General features: G+C 40.9%; 1 protein-coding gene across 1 annotated transcript in view; it reads left to right on the top strand.

The window, feature by feature from the left end:
• The first annotated feature begins 5717 nt into the window (after positions 1–5717).
• The window catches only part of LOC145999356 (glycine receptor subunit alpha-2-like), a 57504-nt gene continuing 40665 nt past the window's right edge, over positions 5718–22556 (top strand). The window contains exons 1-3 of the mRNA XM_083136296.1: positions 5718–5767; positions 6952–7070; positions 9088–9155. Of these exons, the coding sequence (XP_082992422.1) occupies positions 5718–5767; positions 6952–7070; positions 9088–9155 (237 nt within the window). The remainder of the gene's footprint in view (positions 5768–6951; positions 7071–9087; positions 9156–22556) is intronic.

Genomic DNA, 22556 nt, shown 5'->3' on the forward strand with positions numbered 1-22556 from the left:
TTTGGAGTTGGTCGACCAGCACCGCTTTAACTCTAATTTTCTTTCAACAGACGAGAAAATTTGTTTCCGTTAATTGTATGCATTTTAGCGGTCATTTCTTACCTGCGCAGACGGCAACACCTACACTGCATCAAATGACGTAACATAGTCCATCCTTCGGAGCATCAATACTTTGCAACAACTATGAAAGCACTTCGAAAACTTACAAACTTGAAACATTGACACCGACAGGGTTTGTCACGTCTTCCTTTCTTGTCTAAGATCGCGGCATTCTTTTACTTTCACATATCCGATGTTTCCATCTTTAAGGAAAAAGTCTGAATACATGCTCGAATTATTTTAGTAATGTATTTCTTTTATTTTAATTCATCGCGTCTATTTCCAGCTTTCATTCATTTCTACTCATCCTTCTCTGCCCAATTTTACATTTATGCCAAGAAGTTCGGCACAAAAATTATTCAACAGAGAAGATTGAATATGTAACGAATGCGCTTCAAACTTGAACCTCACAGGGCAACACTGGAAGGGAGGAACCAGCTGGGTCTCACTCGCAGCGAGGACGGTGCCTTCTGGCTTCTGCTGCGGCTTCTGAGAGAGCACGAACTGCGCATGACCGTTGGTTGGAGATCGAGGTTCCTCAGTATCCTTTGGCATATATTTTGCCCATATAGCTACCCCGAGCTTCTGCCTGCCGCCCGAACCTTCACCATGTCAGGAGCTCTCCTGTGGGGGTTCAGCTGAGGGTCTGCACGAGGGCGGCCGACTCGCGGTTTCTCTTTCTCAGCAAAATAATTTGCCCTGTTACGGACACAAATTTTAGCGAAAAATTGTCAAAAGGTAAAGACATTGTTTATTGTCCATTTTCAAGGTAGATGCCGTATATTATAAGTGGGGGTTCACTGATCCTGTGCGCTATAGGGTCAACCGCCCCTGATTCTTGAAAGCCTGCAAAGAAATGGATGTAAAAATTTTTTTGCTCGCTTCGCTCGCAATTCTGTGTTGCTTGTGTGCGTGTTTGACGCTTTAATGAGGTGAATGGGAAGTTTTTATACTATTAGCTGCATTAGAAGACAAGCGATATTCTCGATTATGATCAACGATTTTAGGGGTGGTCTTTAGTGATGACATCCCTGTTTAGGGAGGAGGGGTAGATCAAGTATAGTGTTCAGTATTGCTAAGAAAAAAGTAACTTTCGGTAGACACGCTGTCGTAATTAAATACTTTGTAGGGATTAGGATATACTTTGAGGGCGCGAATGATATGATTTGGGGAGACACATGACATGATTTGGGGGGGATTCGCCATTGACTTTGGGGGGGGGGATGGGCACCCCTGCAGTCAAAGCCCACCTTTTGTCTGTGAGGATAATTTTTATGTGCTGAAAATTATCTTTGAACAGAAACATAGTCAGTGGTCAAATTTGAATGCTGAAATGTTACTTTGCAAGGCGTGAATGCCACAAAAGAACCGAAGTGACGAGAGAAAGTGAGCAAGACCACATGGATTAGGAGTTTGCACTGTGCATGCAGTAGAGGCGATTGGGTGCCAAAGCCAAAGGAAAGGGGGAGGGGGGAAAGGACAGTTTATTTTCCCTTAGTAGACCAGGCTTAGCATTAAGAGTTCTTAGTGTGGGGCCAAAAAGTAGGGGGAAACTGCCCCCTCTAATCACCGCCATTGCATACAGGTTACAGAGGCGTCAGACATTTTGTTTTGTTCAGAGCTTTGAAAAACATCATAGACTTGCAGGGAGGGAAATGGACGTAAAACATCTTTCAAACACACCAGCCATTGAATTGCTTCCTTACCAAACCGATTGAATACCTCTGTGAGCTATAAAAAATCCTGTAAAACCTAAAAAAGTTTTAATTTAGGCACATAAATCTAAAATAGGTTCTAACAAGCAAAATAGTAATGTAATTAAGTCTTGTTTCCATATTTAAAAACACTAAGTTGCTGACCAAGGCAGTTTATTAAGATAAAAACACTTAACAGGTAACCTTTCGACCCTGTATCAGGGTATTCCTCAGATGCAGAACTAAACTAAAATGAAGAAATATACTACATACAGAAAGATTACATACACATAGCAGGGTCACTAGCCACACAACAACAAATCAAGTTGACAGTCCTTATCTAGGAAGATTTCTCCAAAGGAATTAAACATATCACCTCCTCACAGTTGTTGACTAATGGGTCTACTACACTGACAGGTGATTGACAAGTCAAGATTAGCAAGAGTCTAGAACCACCTGCATACCACTCCCCCTCCCCTCCTGCCTTTTTGGTTATGGATGAATACCTCCTCCTCTGGTCTTCTTCTTTTCTCTTCTTTCTTCCTTGTTCATACTTCTTTTTTCTTCATTCCTTTTCTTCATCCTTTCAACTTTCTCTAACACACTCTTCCATTCCTTGTTTATCTTGAGTCCTCCATTCCAATTCATGATGTCTTCTCCTTTCTTTTATATTTCTTTGGCCTCCTTCCATTTTCTCACTAGTTCTCTCTTCTCTTTTCCTATTCGCCTAGCTGAATCCCATTCAACTTCATGTCCTGTTTCTCTAGTGTGTTTGAATATGGCATTCCTGTCTCTCATCAATCTCACATCATCCATATGTTGCTTTAACATGTCTGTAAGTCTCTTCTTCGTTTGGGAAAGCCTTTTAAACTGGGCAGTCTTCCTGCCTCCTTCGTGACTGCCCAGTTTAAAAGGCTTTCCCCAAATACATAAAGAAGAGATAAATTTGAGACCAGTGATGAATTGCAGGGACAATATTTTGGAACCATTGGAGAAGAAGTTAAAAAAGGTAATTGAAGTGTTAGTGAGAGAACAAGAAAGCAGAGCCGTGAAAAACAGTGAGCAGGTGGTGGACCTTATAAAAGGTCTGAAGGAGTCTGGGGATAAAATCACAATGTTTAGCCTAGACGTGAGAAGCATGTTCCCGAGCATCAAAAGGGGACACGAAGTGGATATAGTGAGGAAGAAAGTGGGGGAAAGCATTATAGGAAAATGGGATAGTGAGAGAGTGGTACAAGCGCTGGAAACCATTTGGGACAATGGATACAGCAGAGTGGGGAGTAAAATCATCAAGATTAGTGAAGGTCTGAATATAGGCTCTTGTTTGAGCCCTGTGCTGGTGGAATTAGTTATGAATGAATGGGAGAAGGAAGTGATAGTGAAAGGAGGAGATAAGTTAAGTCTGTTTTGTAGATATGTGGATGATTGTTTTGGGATATGGAAGGGAACGAAAAGGCAGCTGAGTAAGCTTGTTAAAGATGTAGAAGATGAGAAAGCAGGGATATTCCTTGAGCTCGAAACGGAACAGGAAGGAACATTAAATTTCTTGGATATTGAGATGAAAAAGAAGAGAGGAATGGGGATTGTGGCTACATGGTATCAAAGGAAGTGTTCGGCAGGAGTGTTCTGCCACAAAAGAAGTGATGTGGGTGATGGAACTAAACGGAACATTGAAGACCGAATAAAGAAGATATGCACAGAGAAAGGGGAAGAAGCAACCAAGATTAATAGCCTGTGGGAAGAACTAGAAGAGAATGGCTATGAAAAGAAAGACAGACACAACATCAACAGAAGAAGGAAATAGATAAAAGAGAGAGGACTGGAAGAGAAGGAAGAAAAAGAAAATGAAAGATGGTTTGGTATAAGAAGTATGGGCGATGCCACAGAGAAGATATGCAAAGTGCTGAGGAAAGTGGGTATAAGAACTTACAGGAAGGGAGGACGCACTATTTTAAGTATAGCCAGCAAGAAGAAGGAAGAAAAGAGAGAGGAAGAAGAGGAAGGGGTTATCTATGAGGTGAAGTGCAGAGGATGTGAAAGTGTATATATAGGGGAAACGAAGAAGAGACTTAAAGACAGGTGAAAGCAACATATGGATGATGTGAGATTGAAGAGAGACAGGAATGCCATATTTAAACACACTAGAGGAACAGGACATGAAGTTGAATGGGATTCGGCTAGGCGAATAGGAAAAGAGAAGAGAGAACTAGTGAGAAAATGGAAGGAGGCCAAAGAAATATAAAAGAAAGGAGAAGACATCATGAATTGGAATGGAGGACTCAAGATAAACAAGGAATGGAAGAGTGTGTTAGAGAAAGTTGAAAGGATGAAGAAAAGGAATGAGGAAAAAAGAAGTATGAACAAGGAAGAAAGAAGAGAAAAGAAGAAGACCAGAGGAGGAGGTATTCATCCATAACCAAAAAGGCAGGAGGGGAGGGGGAGTGGTATGCAGGTGGTTCTAGACTCTTGCTAATCTTGACCTGCCAATCACCTGTCAGTGTAGTAGACCCATTAGTCAACAACTGTGAGGAGGTGATATGTTTAATTCCTTTGGAGAAATCTTCCTAGATAAGGACTGTCAACTTGATTTGTTGTTGTGTGGCTAGTGACCCTGCTATGTGTATGTAATCTTTCTGTGTGTAGTATATTTCTTCATTTTAGTTTAGTTCTGCCTCTGAGGAAGACCCTGATACAGGGTCGAAACGTTACCTGTTAAGTGTTATTATCTTACTAAACTGCCTTGGTCAGCAACTTAGTGTTTTTAAGCAAAGTAGGTTATTTTAGGCACGATAAAACTTTGCCAGTTGTTGCACTTTTTTAATAGATGCTTCCATAACTTATTTGTTATTTACCTGCAAAGGTAGAAATAGGTTAAAAACCTAAAATCTGAGGTCTAGTCATTACTTACTACATCTTCCCAGTGATAGGTGTTTATATCTCTAGTCCATATTATGATAGCTCCTAATTTGTACTTTACAACAATGTCCTTAGTCTACACTTTAATATAAAGTTCTGTTTATAATGAAGGATAAGAGAACACTATGTGAAGTGGGCTCAATATGGCCTATATAGGAATATATCGTAAAGAACATGTGCAAATGTGACATTTGTTACTCTTGTGTTCATGTAGAGTGTGTGGGAGTCACTAAGGATGATGGACCTTTCATTTGCCCAGACTGTGAATGTGTAATCCATGGTCTTCTGGTGACAAGTTATGACACGTCACTTCCTTGTTTATTGATTTGTAAATGATGTTATTTCTTTGTGCAATCTCATTATGTTGTTGTGTAAATAAGAACCACCACATTTAGGCCAATGTCAGTTTTAACGTGGGAAAGGTTGGCTTTACGTTGGTTGGCAAATTGACGTTGGTCTTACATTGGGCCAACATTTGCCCAACCATGGAAACGAGTCAAAATCAGTTTTCTAAACAACTTTTTAATGCTAAGACAACTTTAAGGAGAATGCTGAAAATTCTAGAGTGTAAAATAAGTGACATATAACAGTGTTTCTATTCGAATATTTCAGTCACAGCACATATTGGAAATATGTGTAATATAATTTTAATGAAATTAGAAACTATTTTTAACTTGCAGTTATTCCCCATTTTGGGGAATTGCTTATTGTTTGTCTCTCTTGCTGTAGTAGAACAAGAACATTCTTACAGGTATTATTGTGAAGGTGGTTAAGCAATGTTATGTGTAGACTAAACTTCATGAAAGGTGGAAAACTAAGTTAACTCTAGAAGGTTTTTGCGCTACCACTTGAAGGTATGGTGCCTTGAAAACAATGATACCATGTGACTGAAAAAGTGCTGTGTATTTTTTTTTATTTTACACAAATAATTTGTACTATAGTTTATATTTAGCCTCACATGGCAGAACTATACTTTAGTTTCCAGTATGTTGGCCTAATGCAAAAACCATGCATTGGGCCAACCTTAGAACCACGGCCAGAATTACCGTTGCCCAACGGTATGTTCTTACATTTGGCCCACCATTTTCAGTACGGTTCAGCCAACCACTTTTGGCTACTTTTACTCCAGATGATAAAGTTTTAAGTTCATTGTTCAAAGAGAAGTGATTTGCTTCCTTATCTGAATCGCAAAAGTGTGTAATACAAAAACATTACCCAGTTTTTGTTATTATCAAGAGAGCAAAGCATTTATACATGAGAGACACACATAATGTGTTTGGGGCTGAGTGCATTGAACTTTTTCCCTCTCCCTATCTTTGTTTCTGAGTGCATGCATTAATGGCAGTGTGAGTCAATGATAATCAATAACAACAACATTATCCACCAAACCAAGCACCATTTCATACTAGTGCACTGACTAATAGAGCTGAAAAGAGTAATCGTTGTGCTTTGATCATGTAATGTAACCATTTGGCGGATTTAGTGGGAGCAGCATGGGACACCTGCCCTCAGGCCCATAGCAATGAGTAGGCTAGGGGGCTGAAGCCTATGGCAACAATCAAAGAATTTCTTTTTTTTAGGCCACAAAGTCAGAGTATGCAATGGAGAACTTTACATTTGGCAGAGGTGTATTCTGGTAGCACACTGCTTACGTCTTTAAAGATGCTCTTCAGACACTAAGACGTAAGTATAACTGAAATATTCTTAAATATGCTAAACCATTTTTAATCAGAAATGGAAACTATGAATCTTTAAATGTAGCCTATATGTTTTCTTATAGAGTTTTTTCCCTCTGTTTCGTCATTTCAAAATTTGTAAGATGTAAATATCACCATGGCATAAGAAGAAAATATCGAAGGACCTACATAAAATGTCAGGTCTTGGTAGTATGGGGTAGGGTGTGGGGCAAAACACAATCCTGCCTAGGGCACCACAATAACTAGCTACGGGGTTGCATGCCGTATCCCTAATTACAATTTTAACATTGTAATCCTGTATTGTATGACGTTTTCCACAACAATGGACATGGGTCAACGGAAATAAAGAATTTATTGTTTCTTATTATGTAACATTGGTTTCAGTGCTTTCATGGAAGTTTTACCTTTCAGAAAACATGCTAATTCACTTTTGTGAAATAAGTAACTTTGTATTTCATTTTAAATGAAGTAATAGTACTTTAAAAAGGTAACTTTTCCAAGACTAAATTTTCCATTAGTAATAAATAAAATGTTTCTCGTTTCAGGAAAATGAGGCAGGAGCTGTTGTTGATGCTGCATGTGATAGCACAGGCTAGTTCCGAAGTAAGGAAATTTTGGTTTGGCACGGAATACAACAAGAACATCCCGCCTGTTGTGGATATTGGTAAGAAAAAGTGGAAGTTTGTGAGTTGAGAACAGATTTATTTTTTAAGAGTTGGTCATTAGCACTGTTTTAGACTCAGTTAGAAATGGTATTGAACTCGGATATGGCAGTCTTGTCCCATCTCGTGTGTGTCAGGAGGTCTGTCTTATTCTTGGTCTTGTCTCAAGTCACAAAATGTATGTAATCAATGCATATATGTATGGTGATCATTAGGTCAAACAACTTTTCTTAATGGGCCCCCGTGGCAGAGTGGTTAGCGCATCGCACTATGATGCCAGGGTTTCCAGAATCGAATCCCAACCTGGGCATGGATGTTTGTAAATATCCATTCATCAATTTCATCATGTCATCACCCATCCTCATCTTCGCAAATTAGCCAATAGTGGCACAAAAGCGAAGTAAAATAAAGCAAATCAATCAATCAATCAATCAAGACTTTTCTTCATAGTATTTTCTGTACTCGGCCTTGTCTGGATTTAGTCATTAGTTTCTCATCTAAGTTTTGATAGCAAGTCTTGGCCTCGTCTAGAGTCTCAGCATATGAGTTCTGGAGAGTCGTTTGTCAGTCAGGGGAGTCAACAGTTGATATGAATGCATATTAATATACATAATTATGTATTGTTACATACGTAAAGTAAAAGAAAGTGTTCCCCTGTGCATTGCACCACATCATGAAGGCGTATAAGAAGTTAAGGCCCCACACTTTCTTCATCACGGCCGAAGGTGGGGCTGATGTGATCAACACCATGCCCCTGGCTACCTTTGCCCCTAAGAGTTTCCGGTTCTCCCCACCAGGGATCGAAGCTGGGTCTCTCGCATGGTAGTCACATGCTCTAATGACTGAGCTACCAGAGCTCTAAATAATAATAAAATAATTGGCTGATCTTTGGTCAATAGTAAGAAACATGCGAATGAGCAACTAATCCCTTCATCTGCTTCCTCCAAAAATTAATGTTACAACAGCTCAACTTTGTGCAACAAAGTTGGAAGGGTGGGGTTTGCCAGAAAGTAGCTCCTCTTACTAGTGTAGAGCAAATACAACTGAAATTGTAATTATGATAGAGATTAGAGATGCTTTGCGTAGGTCTTGTCAGACCCTCTCTAACAGTTTGAACTGTGTTATGTTATTCTATTATCAACTATTTTACATTGCACACTATATATTCAGTTACAATTCATCATAATTCTTCCCTTGTCATAAGTTTGCTTTAAGTTTAGTTAATACTCAGATAGGCTGATTGGGACTGGAACTACAGTCCTGCACATATTGGTTAAAGCAGGATGAAAACTGCTGTACAATGTGCCTCCCCAGGAAAGTAATAAAAATGCATAATACGATTCTTGATTGAGTATTTTATTTTTATTTTTAATTGTGACAAAGTTCGAGCATTTCCCAGACTAAAATTGGAAGGCACCATCACTATGAGAAGTCTGAAATGTTGTCACAAGAGAAAATAATGTGTTTGATTTAGGGTACTAGATGAGCTTTTAACGCTTGGTTGGACCTTTGGCTGACACCAGGGCAGTTGCTTTTTAAATTTTCCTCTCCTATTGAAAAACCTATGACATACCAAAATTTGAAAAATTACATGTGCTCAGGATTCCTTCCAGAACAATCATGTGAATCTTCGTGTCATTTGCTTTCACTATTGCCTAGATATTCTCAATAGTTTTGTGACTACATAAGTCTATTAAACTATTGATAATATCTAGACAACAGTGAAAGCTAACCACATGAAGATTCATGTGATAGTTCTAGGAGGAATTCTAAGCATGCGTAATTTTCAGATTTTGGAATATCGTAGCGGTTTTTCAAAAGGAGAGGAAAATTCAAAAACAGCTCCCCTGGCCTCGACCCAGCCAAGCCTCAGTAGTTAAAGCATTTCACAGTGATTTCTCCACACACTCGTCTTAAGTCTCCCTGGCCAAAACTAAAAGTACTGGATCTGGATAAACCCCTGTTATCCTGAAACTATGAAGCCATATTCTTTTCAATACAGCAATCTTTCTTTTCCAGGAACACCAGTTGACTTGGATTTCTCCGTTGGAATATCCAGAGTTTCAAATTTGAATGCTCAAACAGAGGTTAGCTTCATTAACAATTTGTTTATTATTATTATTATTAATGAGTACATAAGAATTAAGATGCAATTACACTGACACAGCAGAAACCAATGTATCATGTGACCAGTGACGTGTTCAGTTTGACCCATATTACTAAAAAAATATGAAATATCAAATGTATAAAATGATGGCAAAATGATGACTGAGTACTAAAAAAGTGCACGTAATACCCCGATTTTGAAAATCCTTGGCACGCCACTGCATGTGACTGTCCACATTGTGATAAATATTACCTCGTTTGACATCATGAAGTTACTGGGACATTGTAGAAAGTGATATTTTGACATGTACAGGGCAGGAATACCAAACATTCTCATTTTGTTGACATGCCTTACATTTTGGTCTTATGTCTGGTGTCCAGGAAATTTTTGTGTCTTTCATATTGTAATAGTATGCCCTATTTTTTGTTTATAGCAAATCTGACAAACTTAGCCCAGGGGTTTTTGATGAGGGGTATGTATATCAATCCCTTTTGACTAACTTTGCTAAAACAAAAAAAAAATTGTATGGTGTCAGATGGTAAAACATAGCAATAACAAATTGCAAGCTATAATCCAGGTGCCAACAATGTCTGGAGGGGGCAAAGGGGCCATTGCCACCTTCCCATGGAAATTTCAGGAGGAATTTGAGAAAAAATTGAAAGTATCCTACATTTTGAGCATCACATAATTTGCATTATAGAAATACGGTGTCCAGAATGGAAATGACGGTTTTTAAAAGTGTGTTTTTGAAATATGGTTAGAGATAGGGAAGAAAGAAAACATGCATTTTGAATGATAACTCAAAAAGTTTTATTGGTATTACTTACAAGTCATTGTAACTCAGTATAACTCCAAGTGAGCTCCATTTGTGACTCGGAGAATATCCAGCCTGAATTCAATCTCGCTCCACGTATTCTGTAACATCTGAGGTGTGACCGAAGCAATCGCATTCCGAATATGGGTTATCAGTTCATCAAGGTTACAAACCTTTTCACTGGAATACACAGTGTCTTTCACATACCCCCACAAGAAAAAGTCCAGAGGGGTTACATCAGGGGAGCATGGTGGCCACCTAATTGGCCCATCACAGCCTATCCAACATTCCGGCAATTCCGTATCAAGATACTCCCTCACTTCTAGGCTCCAATGTGGCAGGGCACCATCCAATTGGAAAATCACTTGAGGTTGCAAATGTTGTAATTGGGGAACTGCAAAGTTTTGAAGCATGTCTAGAAACACATTTCCTGTTATGGTTTGCTCCATGAAAAAGAAGGGGCCTATAACTTCATTAAGAGTTAAAGCACACCAAACATTAAATTTTGGACTGTCTCGGGAATGTTCCACATACGCATGCCGATTCTCAGATCCCCATATCCTAACATTGTGTCTGTAAACACAGCCAGACAAGTGAAGTTGCTTCATCTGAGAAAACAATGTTCGCTAGAAAATTATGGTCATTATCAGTCTTGTGTAGAATTTCATTGGAAAATTCTAATCTTTTGGCTTGTCGTGAGGCTTAATTTCTTGCAACAATTGCAACTTATACGCGCGCAAACGTAATCGTTTATGTACCACATCATGCACAGTTGACCTTGGAAACCTCAGCTGCCTGCTCGCTGCGCGAATTGACTTCATCGGGCTACGTGTGAAACACACTCTTATTGACTCCACCTGTTCGTCTGACACACGCGATTTACTACCACTGTGAGGTTTCACTACACTCCCTGTCGATAAAAATTATTCCTTCCACGCCTGGATACTGTTGCGTGATGGAGGATCCTTGTGGTAAACACGTCGGAAGTTTCGTTGCACTTGAACGACACTTTTTGTCTCTGCAAACCACCACATGCATTGAGCCTTTTTGCGTACCGACTCCATTTTTCATTTCAGCGATACTAGTGCTGTCACCGGTAGTCGTACAACTATGAAAATCTGCTGAACAAAACTTTTTGAGTTTTCCTTCAAAATGTATGCTTTCTTTTTTCCCCTATCTCTGCCCATATTAAAACCAGACACTTTTAAAAACCTTCAGTCCTATTCCGGACACGCTGTATGTCTAGCAATTGGAAAAACTGGGAATTGCAGGGAAGATAGAGAAAAATTTTGAGAAAAGTTGGCTCCTTAGGGAAATATGCTCATAAACAAATGTTGCAATGTTATTGATTATAAGTTTTTGCAAGTTCGTACTTCGGATTCATTAAAAATGTATTACTTTCGAACTGAAAATATGTTATGGTCACATTGTTTGCAAACATTTGTCATTAACATATATGTGCATATTTTAAGTATGAATTATTTCATCTCTCTATGTGCTCTATTTGATTGAATTGTTGTTTTAAGTCCACTTCTTGCACAGTAAGGCTAATCGGGACTGGGCCTACAGTTTCAAGAGGGACCCAAACCACTACGTGCCTCCACTGTGTATCAAATCTGGGACCCCTTGATTACAAGGCAACAGCGCTACCACTGTCCCATCGGGGAGGCGCCATGTGATCTAATGTTAATATTGCAGTGCCATTTATTCTTATGTGTACTAATACACAATTTCATGTTATCTGATAGGAACATTGGGCCTCACCGATGATGCAGTGGTAGGGTCATCGCCTTGTAATCAAAGGATCCCAGGTTTGATTCCCAGTGCAGGAACATAGTGGTTCGGACTCCACTTTAAACTGCAGGTCCAGTCCCAATTAGCCTTTCTGTGCATAAAGTGGTCTTAAAACACCAACTCAATCAATGAATACACTAGGAACATTATATTGATTGATTGAATTTAAAATTTTTGGATGCATCAGCACTTTGGCAATTTTGCACGGTTATACGTCAAAACATCGACGCAAAAACATCGATAACAAAAACATCGCCTACATTTCATCGACAGTACAAAACATCGACAGTACAAAACATCGACGGCAAAAACATCGACGCCAAAAACATCGACGCCAAAAACCGACGGCAAAAACATCGACGCCAAAAACATCGACGCCAAAAACATCGACGGCAAAAACATCGACGGCAAAAACATCGACACCAAAAACATCGACGGTAAAAACATCGACGGCAAAAACATCGACGGCAAAAACATCGACGCCAAAAACATCGACGCCAAAAACATCGACGCCAAAAACATCGACGGCAAAAACATCGACGCCAAAAACATCGACGCCAAAAACATCGACGCCAAAAACATCGACGCCAAAAACATCGACGCCAAAAACATCGACGCCAAGAACATCGACGCCAAAAACATCGACACCAAAAACATCGACGGCAAAAACATCGACACCAAGAACATCGACGGTAAAAACCGACGGCAAAAACATCGACGGCAAAAACATCGACTTCAAAAACATTGACGCCAAAAACATCGACGGCAAAAACATCGACGCCAAAAACATCGACGGCAAAAACATCGACGGTAAAAACCGACGGCAAAAACATCGACGCCAAAAACATCGACGCCAAAAACCGACGGCAAAAACATCGACGCCAAAAACATCGACGCCAAAAACATCGACGGCAAAAACATCGACGGCAAAAACATCGACACCAAAAACATCGACGGTAAAAACATCGACGGCAAAAACATCGACGGCAAAAACATCGACGCCAAAAACATCGACGCCAAAAACATCGACGCCAAAAACATCGACGGCAAAAACATCGACGCCAAGAACATCGACCGCAAAAAAATCGACGCCAAGAACATCGACGCCAAAAACATCGACACCAAAAACATCGACGGCAAAAACATCGACACCAAGAACATCGACGGTAAAAACCGACGGCAAAAACATCGACGGCAAAAACATCGACTTCAAAAACATTGACGCCAAAAACATCGACGGCAAAAACATCGACGCCAAAAACATCGACGGCAAAAACATCGACGCCAAAAACCGACGGCAAAAACATCGACGCCAAAAACATCGACGCCAAAAACATCGACGGCAAAAACATCGACGGCAAAAACATCGACACCAAAAACATCGACGGTAAAAACATCGACGGCAAAAACATCGACGGCAAAAACATCGACGCCAAAAACATCGACGCCAAAAACATCGACGCCAAAAACATCGACGGCAAAAACATCGACGCCAAGAACATCGACCGCAAAAAAATCGACGCCAAGAACATCGACGCCAAAAACATCGACACCAAAAACATCGACGGCAAAAACATCGACACCAAGAACATCGACGGTAAAAACCGACGGCAAAAACATCGACGGCAAAAACATCGACTTCAAAAACATTGACGCCAAAAACATTGACGCCAAAAACATCGACGGCAAAAACATTGACGCCAAAAACATCGACGGCAAAAACATCGACGCCAAAAACATCGACGCCAAAAACCGACGGCAAAAACATCGACGCCAAAAACATCGACGCCAAAAACATCGACGGCAAAAACATCGACGGCAAAAACATCGACACCAAAAACATCGACGGTAAAAACATCGACGGCAAAAACATCGACGGCAAAAACATCGACGCCAAAAACATCGACGCCAAAAACATCGACGCCAAAAACATCGACGCCAAAAACATCGACGGCAAAAACATCGACGCCAAAAACATCGACGCCAAAAACATCGACGCCAAAAACATCGACGGCAAAAACATCGACGGCAAAAACATCGACGGCAAAAACATCGACGGCAAAAACATCGACACCAAAAACATCGACGGCAAAAACATCGACACCAAAAACATCGACGCCAAAAACATCGACGCCAAAAACATCGACGCCAAAAACATCGACGCCAAAAACATCGACGGCAAAAACATCGACACCAAAAACATCGACGGCAAAAACATCGACGGCAAAAACATCGACGGCAAAAACATCGACGCCAAAAACATCGACGCCAAAAACATCGACGCCAAAAACATCGACGGCAAAAACATCGACGCCAAAAACATCGACGCCAAAAACATCGACGGCAAAAACATCGACGGCAAAAACATCGACGGCAAAAACATCGACGCCAAAAACATCGACGCCAAAAACATCGACGCCAAAAACATCGACGGCAAAAACATCGACGCCAAAAACATCGACACCAAAAACATCGACGGCAAAAACATCGACGGCAAAAACATCGACGGCAAAAACATCGACGGCAAAAACATCGACGCCAAAAACATCGACGGCAAAAACATCGACGCCAAAAACATCGACGGCAAAAACATCGACGCCAAAAACATCGACACCAAAAACATCGACGGCAAAAACATCGACGCCAAAAACATCGACGGCAAAAACATCGACGGCAAAAACATCGACGCCAAAAACATCGACGCCAAAAACATCGACGCCAAAAACATCGACGGCAAAAACATCGACGCCAAGAACATCGACCGCAAAAAAATCGACGCCAAGAACATCGACGCCAAAAACATCGACACCAAAAACATCGACGGCAAAAACATCGACACCAAGAACATCGACGGTAAAAACCGACGGCAAAAACATCGACGGCAAAAACATCGACTTCAAAAACATTGACGCCAAAAACATCGACGGCAAAAACATCGACGCCAAAAACATCGACGGCAAAAACATCGACGGTAAAAACCGACGGCAAAAACATCGACGCAAGAAAACATCGACACCAAAAACATCGACGGAATAAACATTGACGCCAAACATATCGACACCAAAAACATCGTCGGCAAAAACATCGACGCCAAAAACATCGACGCCAAAAAACATCGCTATTTTTTTGTCATTAAAACCGTTAATTTATAATGCAGTCATGTTTTATTATTATTGAAGGAAGGCGGAAAGTAGGAGGAGCTGAGTAGAAAGACGGGGATGAGTAATAGAGTGGAAAGTAGAGGGGCGCTAAAACTCCAACTCGCCCAGGTGAAATTTATATCTTGATTCTCTCCATGAATTGGATTTAGAGTTGTGACCAAACTTGCCTACATTGGTCGATCTTGTTTTTAGATTTCTTATCAGCCATGGTTGTTGCGCAAGAGCGGTATTTTCATTGATTCAATAATTTCGCGCTGCACGCGCACCTTCTGACATCAAAACAATATTATTATTAGCACCTGATTCTTGCCCCAAAGTTCAAACAATGGAATCGTAAACAATGCGAAGTGTCATGTTTCCTTCTGCTTTCTAGCAAGCTGCTTTTAACTTCATAGACGGGAACGTTGTGTGCTCGTTATATTGTGGACGTGGAAGAAATGTTCCTTGATGACTATGGTACGAAACCGACTGAGGGCCCCTTTGCTTACCTCCCCCCCCCCCACCTTCACGCAGCGGTATCTGCAGACCCCTTGTGACAGCCACTGGACGGAAGCCTTCAAAACATCGTCTCTCACAAACATTAGTGTTTATCCGCAACTGATATCAATTCTGCCAGTCACACCAGAAGGGGTGCTAGAATTTTTTTCACAAATGTAGATTGTGCATTAAGTGTTTTTAACAAACAACGTGTTTTATTTTTTAAAATACACAGCCTTATATGAATTTAAGAAAATAAGGAGAATAATTTAAGGAATTCCGTCCATTGGAATTTATTTAGCTGTAATTTTTTGCTACTAGTTTGTGTTAGACATAAATACACAGGTTGTCGCCATACACGTAGGCGGATCTAGAATTTGTTTCTGGGAATGGCACGGAATATAGAATATATATATATACACGTATATCCTGGCCTAGGCATGTGCATTGTTGCATATTCATCAACAGTTAAATGCAGTGGAGGCGATTGGGTTCCAAAACTTGAGGGGGCAGGGGCAAGAACAATTTACTTTATCTTCGTACATACGGTTTAGCATAATGCGCGTGGGCAAAAGCGGCAAAAAGTGTGTGTGTGTGGGGGGGGGGGACATCTGCACCCCCATGCCAACCTAATCGCCGCCACTGCACTAATCGAGAATCAAAAAGTTTTTCCATCCCACAAAAATAATATCCAGGACTATTTTGTTAAATAACTGTTACATTTGAGGGAATAAATACAGCACTCACCCTCTAGTTACCAATCCCATTACGAAGGTAACCCATGATTTGTGCAAAGTAGAAAAATGTTCTTTCACATTTAAATAGTGGCGGAGATTATGGGGGCGTGGGGGGGCAGTTGCACCCCCCATACATTTTGCCACATTTTCTCTCGCACTATGCTAAACCTTATGTACCAAGGGAAAGTAAACTGTCCTTGTCCTCCCCCCCCCCCCCCCCCCCAGTTTTGGAAACCAATCGCCGCCACTTTTAGACATCATTTTGCCACGTATTATCTATTTTTTTGTTTGACGAGGAATTTCTCTACCCAAGTTCATGGGCGTAACTTGGAATCTAACTTTAGGGGGTCACAATCGAACTTGCCGCTTAACTTTTTTGGGGAGGATTCAAAAGTATTCTAGGCCATAAAAATAGCGTCCAAGATTATTTTTATTTTGTGAAACAACTGTCACATTTGTGAAATCATAAAAATTGCTCCTCTGGTCTGAAGAGGTCAATAAAAGTACCATTGACTTGTAAATTTTAATAAACCTGAAAATTTCAGACGGTCAATGCTACCCTTGCTTCCGCTATTCTCATTTGCGAAAGCAGCCCTCTTCTATTGCCTTCACTTCAGTTACTTTTGTATTTGAGACTATTTCCTATGTCAAATATTTACCGAAAGAATTTATGACTGTCATAGCATTCGCACAGCAAGCCCATCTTGTTACAGAAAGGATCTTTAAAGGAATAAGTTTCTATCCTGCATCTCTTAAGATGCTTTCGAAGATACCATGCCTTGTTGGACTACTTGCAATTAAGCTATATATGTATTGCATTATTAAAAAAAATATCACACTGTTTAAATTATATGTGACTTTAAATTAATCTCTCAGGTTCAGATTCAAAACAACTACACATAATTTATTAATTTCCAAGTATGAGCCATTTATTCGCCAGCCACATTAAGCAACACAGCTCACAACTCACAGCTAACGAATAAAGTATGAGTGAGTGTTAATAACAAGAAATTTCCTACAAAAAGGAGTGGAATAGTTCGATTATATACAAAGTAATACAAGCAACCCCCTCTCCCGTAGTTGCTTGGACATGTATCGACTTAAAAATAGGTAACATTCTTTTAGAGTATAATATTATAACTGCAATAAGATTACATTGCATTTCTAAGTAAAGGATTAGGGGTGGGACAGTCGGCCACCCTTGCCTCCCTGTGCGCACGTCTATGAAAATGAAGCTTAAAGGTTCGTTAGGTGTTGAACGTCCTCCTACTTATAAAAAAAATATTTTCGCACATTTTAGACCTATTCCTAAAAATAGTGATTGAATTTTTGTAGCAAGTTTGGTGAATTATGGTTGCCCAAATGGAAGTTTTTTAATGGAAAATATTGAGTGAGAAAAGTTCCAGTTTTTCCAATTTTTGGTCGAAATGCGTCTAACCTACTATCATAATCTTGGGGAGAAGGGAACCAGAGATGTTTTGCGGGGCTTCAGTCTCCTAGCCCGCCTGAAACGCCGTCCCTGATAAGGTGGACATAAGGGAATAAGAGCAAATATTCTGAGGGAAAGTGACTCACTAGATGGACAGTTTGATTCAGATGGTCATTGATACCCATCACTGTAACATTTGTAAGAGTGCAGTGAAAAATTTAAAAATACTTTCAATCACCAGTTTCTTTATTTGCAAAAGAAACTAATTTTTCCAATTGTCTCTGCAATAAACGCAGTGTTACCCTGTAATCAATGGGTCCCGGGTGAAAGCACATGGTGGTTCAGATCCTATTTTAAACTGTGGGTCCAGTCCCGATTAACTTCTCTGTGCATAAAGAGGACTAAAACGATTATTATTGTTATTATTATTATTATTATTTTATGGGTGCACATGTAACATTGAAATTTTCGGTATTTGGAATAGCCTATTATTTATTTTGTACTGTATATTTATTTTTTTTAAACTGAAACATGCAATTCGTAGTTTTATACAATCTCAATTGTTTGCAAATATATTTATAACAAAAAACAATATATATTTAATCGTAATAATTGAGGATTTGGCGTTTTAGACCTTTAATTTAACATATACAACCTTGGTGACAATGAAGTTCGACCAGAAAGGAATACGTGATTAAATGCACAGAGGCATATGCGGTGGAATGGGTGACCCGCAGAAGTGACGCATGTGTGTAAGAGGAGGCGTGTGAGCAGGCAAGAATCGTGATCCCAGCATGTTGCAGCCAAGGTCACGTAAAGAACGAAAACGGGGAACAATACGCGTGACATTGAACTTCGACCAGGCACCAGACCCATACGGAAATTCCAGATAGTGGCGCATTCGACGGAAGCATGACGTCACGGACACGATAAGGGTGTATATAAGCGCGTGCTGTGCACCGAGGAACCGCAGTGCATCATCACCATGGCCAGGGGCAAACCTATTGACAACACCGTGAGGAGAAGAGTGGTGGAGTTGCAACGGGATGGACTCAGTGAACGGGAAATAGGGCGCCAACTGAACTTACCCAAGTCAACCGTCCACTGCATCATCAAACACCACCAAAATACGGGTACTACAGAGCCAGGTAAGGCCCCCGGTCGAAAACGCCTGCTGAGCGTGCGTGACCTACGGATATTTGGGCGCTATATCCAGACCAACAATCATGTTTCTGTGGCCGAATTACGACTGTGGACTCGAGAACGCTTTCACATTGAAGTGTCAACCAGAACCATTCGCCGTTACCTACAGCGATGCGGTTACCGAGTGTACAAGTCGAAACGTAAACCCTTCCTTTCCATGTTGAACAAAGGCAATCGACTACGGTGGGCACGAATGTTCCGGGGATGGACATTTCGGCAGTGGAACAGGGTTTTGTGGACGGACGAATCCATTTTCAATGTTGTGTACGGGAAAATACGGAAAACAGTCATTTGTCGGAAGGAGGAACAGAATGAAGCAAAATGTTATGCACATCGGGTACAGAAACCTGCGTCAGTGATGGTATGGGGATGCATGACGGCATCTGGGGTTGGCCCACTACACGTCTGTGAGTGGGCATTGTGAATGCACACGCCTATACACGCATACTGGAGCGGCATCTTCCCACAGTGCGAAGGCACCTGTTCCACAGGCGGCGTCTTATCTTTCAACACGACAATGCCAGGCCTCATACAGCGCGGCTGACAAGAGAATGGTTGACTCGCCATCACGTGCGAACTCTGCCATGGCCACCATCGAGTCCCGACCTCTCGCCCATTGAGAATGTGTGGCGTGTTCTTAAGCGACGTGTGCAACAGAGGGGACCCACGACAGTGGCTGCTCTTGTCGCCTGCCTGCAGGAGGAATGGCACCGCATCGATGTGGAATACCTTGAACGACTCGTCCGCAGCATGCCCCGACGCATTGCCACAGATATTCGCCGACGGGACGGCGTCACACCATGGTAAACAGGATCCCCTCTAACAGTGGTCGAACTTCAATGTCACGTGTAGATTTACGAAAATGTTTTATTTTGTGTGGACACCATACATTGCTGCGTTGCAGCGGAAATTTATGTTTTCCTTTGTTCCATGTAGCCTGCTGAATAAAATATGTTCAGCATATGCATGTGTTCTCCTTCTTTCACAACGCACTCCTATATTTGTGACTGGTCGAACTTCATTGTCACTAAGGTTGTATTAAGAGCCCGGTCTCTATCACCGTGAGCGATCAACAAGGTAATTTTTCTCGTGTGACCCACGAAGGGTTAATCGGAACTGAACCTATAGTTAGTAGTGCAGGTGGCCCGGTTCAACGTCAGAAAGTGAGGCTCGGTGAGGCTCGGTGGGGCTCGCCAAACCTCAAAAACTCACTTTCTCTCCACGTTCCGCGCCTTATTTATTGCGCTGACGATGTTTCACAGCGTAGAAAACAGCACCAAAACATCAAAAACTCATTTTGATTATTTGGAGCTCACCAAAACCTCAAAAACTTATTTTTATTAATTGAGGTTCACCAAACCTCAAAAACTCTCATTTTCTCTCTATGTTCAGCGCCTCATTTATTGCGCTGACACAACGTGATGAGTAAATAATGCAGTTTCTTATTCTTGAAGGATGAATGCACCTTATCGTAATTTTCCAAGCCCCGGTCAAATGTTTGTATATCGTGACCTTTGTAAACCTCTCTCTCGGGAACGATGTGCCACACACACGCGCGTGCACGCCTATATTGTGACGCAAACAAACAAACAAATAATATTTTTTTTAAGATTCCTGGCCCCTAACCCCACTTCCGGTCGCCATTTTGGATTTCCGAACATAGGTTCTATTCATACTTTTTCTCACATATAGGCGTACGTGATGAATCCGCAAACAGATTTTTCCTAAGTCTTACCGTTTCCAAGATAACCCCACTTCCGGTCGCCATTTTGGATTTCCGATCATAGCTTCTATTCATACTTTTTCTCACGTATAGGTGTACCTGATGAATCACCAAACAGATTTTTCCTAAGTCTTACCGTTTCCAAGATAACCCCACTTCCGGTCGCCATTTTGGATTTCCGAACATAGGTTCTATTCATATTTTACTTACATATAAGCGTACGTGACGAATCCGCAAACAGATTTTTTCTAAGTCTTACCGTTTCAAAGATAACCCCACTTCCGGTCGCCATTTTGGATTTCCAAGCATAGGTTCTATTCATATTTTACTTACATATAGGCGTACATGACGAATCCGCAAACAGATTTTTCCTAAGTCTCACCGTTTCCAAGATAACTAGTAGTGCAGTTTAGAGAGTTCTGCGCCCGAAAATGAGGCTCGGTGAGGCTCGCAGTGTTGCCAACTTCTCACTCGAAAAAAATCACCAAGGTTTTTGTTTTTGGGTCTAACCTAACCTAAAGCAAGGAGCTGGCAACCTTGCTTGAGGTATTTTCTCGCAGTGTTGCCAACTCCTCACTCGAAAAAATCACCAAGGTTTTTCTTGGTCTAACCTAGCCTAAAGCAAGGAGCTGGCAACCTTGCTTGAGGCTTGCCTTACAGTGCATAAAGCAAGGTTGCCAACCCACTGGTACTTTTGCCATAGCCTTTTACAAGAAAAAAAAAAGAGAAAGGGAAGAGTTAAACAACCGACAGCTTACCCACAGTTTTTTTTGCTCTAACCTAACCTAAAGCAAAGAGCTGGCAACTTTGCTTGTGCAATCAACCCGGTTGACCGCCCTCAAGTGGAGATTAGTGTTGCCAACTCCTCACTCGAAAAAAAAAATCACCAAGATTTTTTTTGCTCTAACCTAACCTAAAGCAAGGAGCTGGCAATTTTGCTTGTGCAATCAACCCGGTTGACCGCCCTCAAGTGGAGATTAGTGTTGCCAACTCCTCACTCGAAAAAAATCACCAAGATTTTTTTTGGTCTAACCTAACCTAAAGCAAGAAGCTGGCAACTTTGCTTGAGGCTTGCCTTACAGGGCATAAAGCAATTTTTGCCAATCTGCACACACTGGGCAAGGAGAGCCGGCACTGCTGTAAAAGAGAGAGAGATGGGTGGATGGTAATATAGTATGTGTGTGCGTGTGTGCGTATAATATGTAGCATTATTAACTAGAGTGTGTTGGCAATTTACTTACAACTAAAAAAAAAATAGAGATGCCAACGTTGCTGTAAGATGAAAAGAGAGAGAGAGAGAGATTTATGGCTGGCAACAGTGGTGGGCGATGTCCTCCCTCTTCTGTGCAATATGATATTATGATGTTACTGTAGTTTTTGACGGGGATTACGAGTTAACTAAAAAAAAAAAAAAAAAAAACCTGCAACTAGAGAGAGTTGCCAACACACATACGCTATTGTAAGAGAGATGGATGACTGGGAGGGGCAGCATTTCTGGCTATTCACAGTGGCGGATGTACTTCCTGTTGTTTTAAAAGCTAACAATAATGATGGAATTTCATGCTGACAGAGCGGATTTCTACTAGTCCACGTTGTTAACCTACATATTACTCCTCGACTAATAAAACTAGAAGCTTGAGGGCATTAACATTAGACCGTCACAGACTTTCACATTACCCATCACTGATGCCGCCAGAACCAAGTTTCCTGCTTCTATTCATAAACCAAAAAAAAAAAAAAGACGGGGAGAAAAGAAACATGTACACACTTCCGTCACCATTTTATAACAACTAGGGGAAGTGGGGCGGGAGGCGGACATGTAACGGGAGATCACACAAGCGAGCTTCCTCTACATATTTGAGGAAAACAACGCCACCCATATATAAATAAACCCCTCAAACTAACACTAATTAGAATTATCCTACAAAATTTTTCTCGTAAGGCATTTTTTTGTAAACACTCTACCACCAACAGATCGCATATAAATAAACATACCCCCCAAAAAAATGCGCTCCATGAAAAGTTGTCCTGTGTGCAAGAGAA

Source organism: Lepisma saccharinum, chromosome 15, assembly GCF_977018435.1.
Source record: "Lepisma saccharinum chromosome 15, izLepSacc3.1, whole genome shotgun sequence".
NCBI lineage: Eukaryota > Metazoa > Arthropoda > Insecta > Zygentoma > Lepismatidae > Lepisma > Lepisma saccharinum.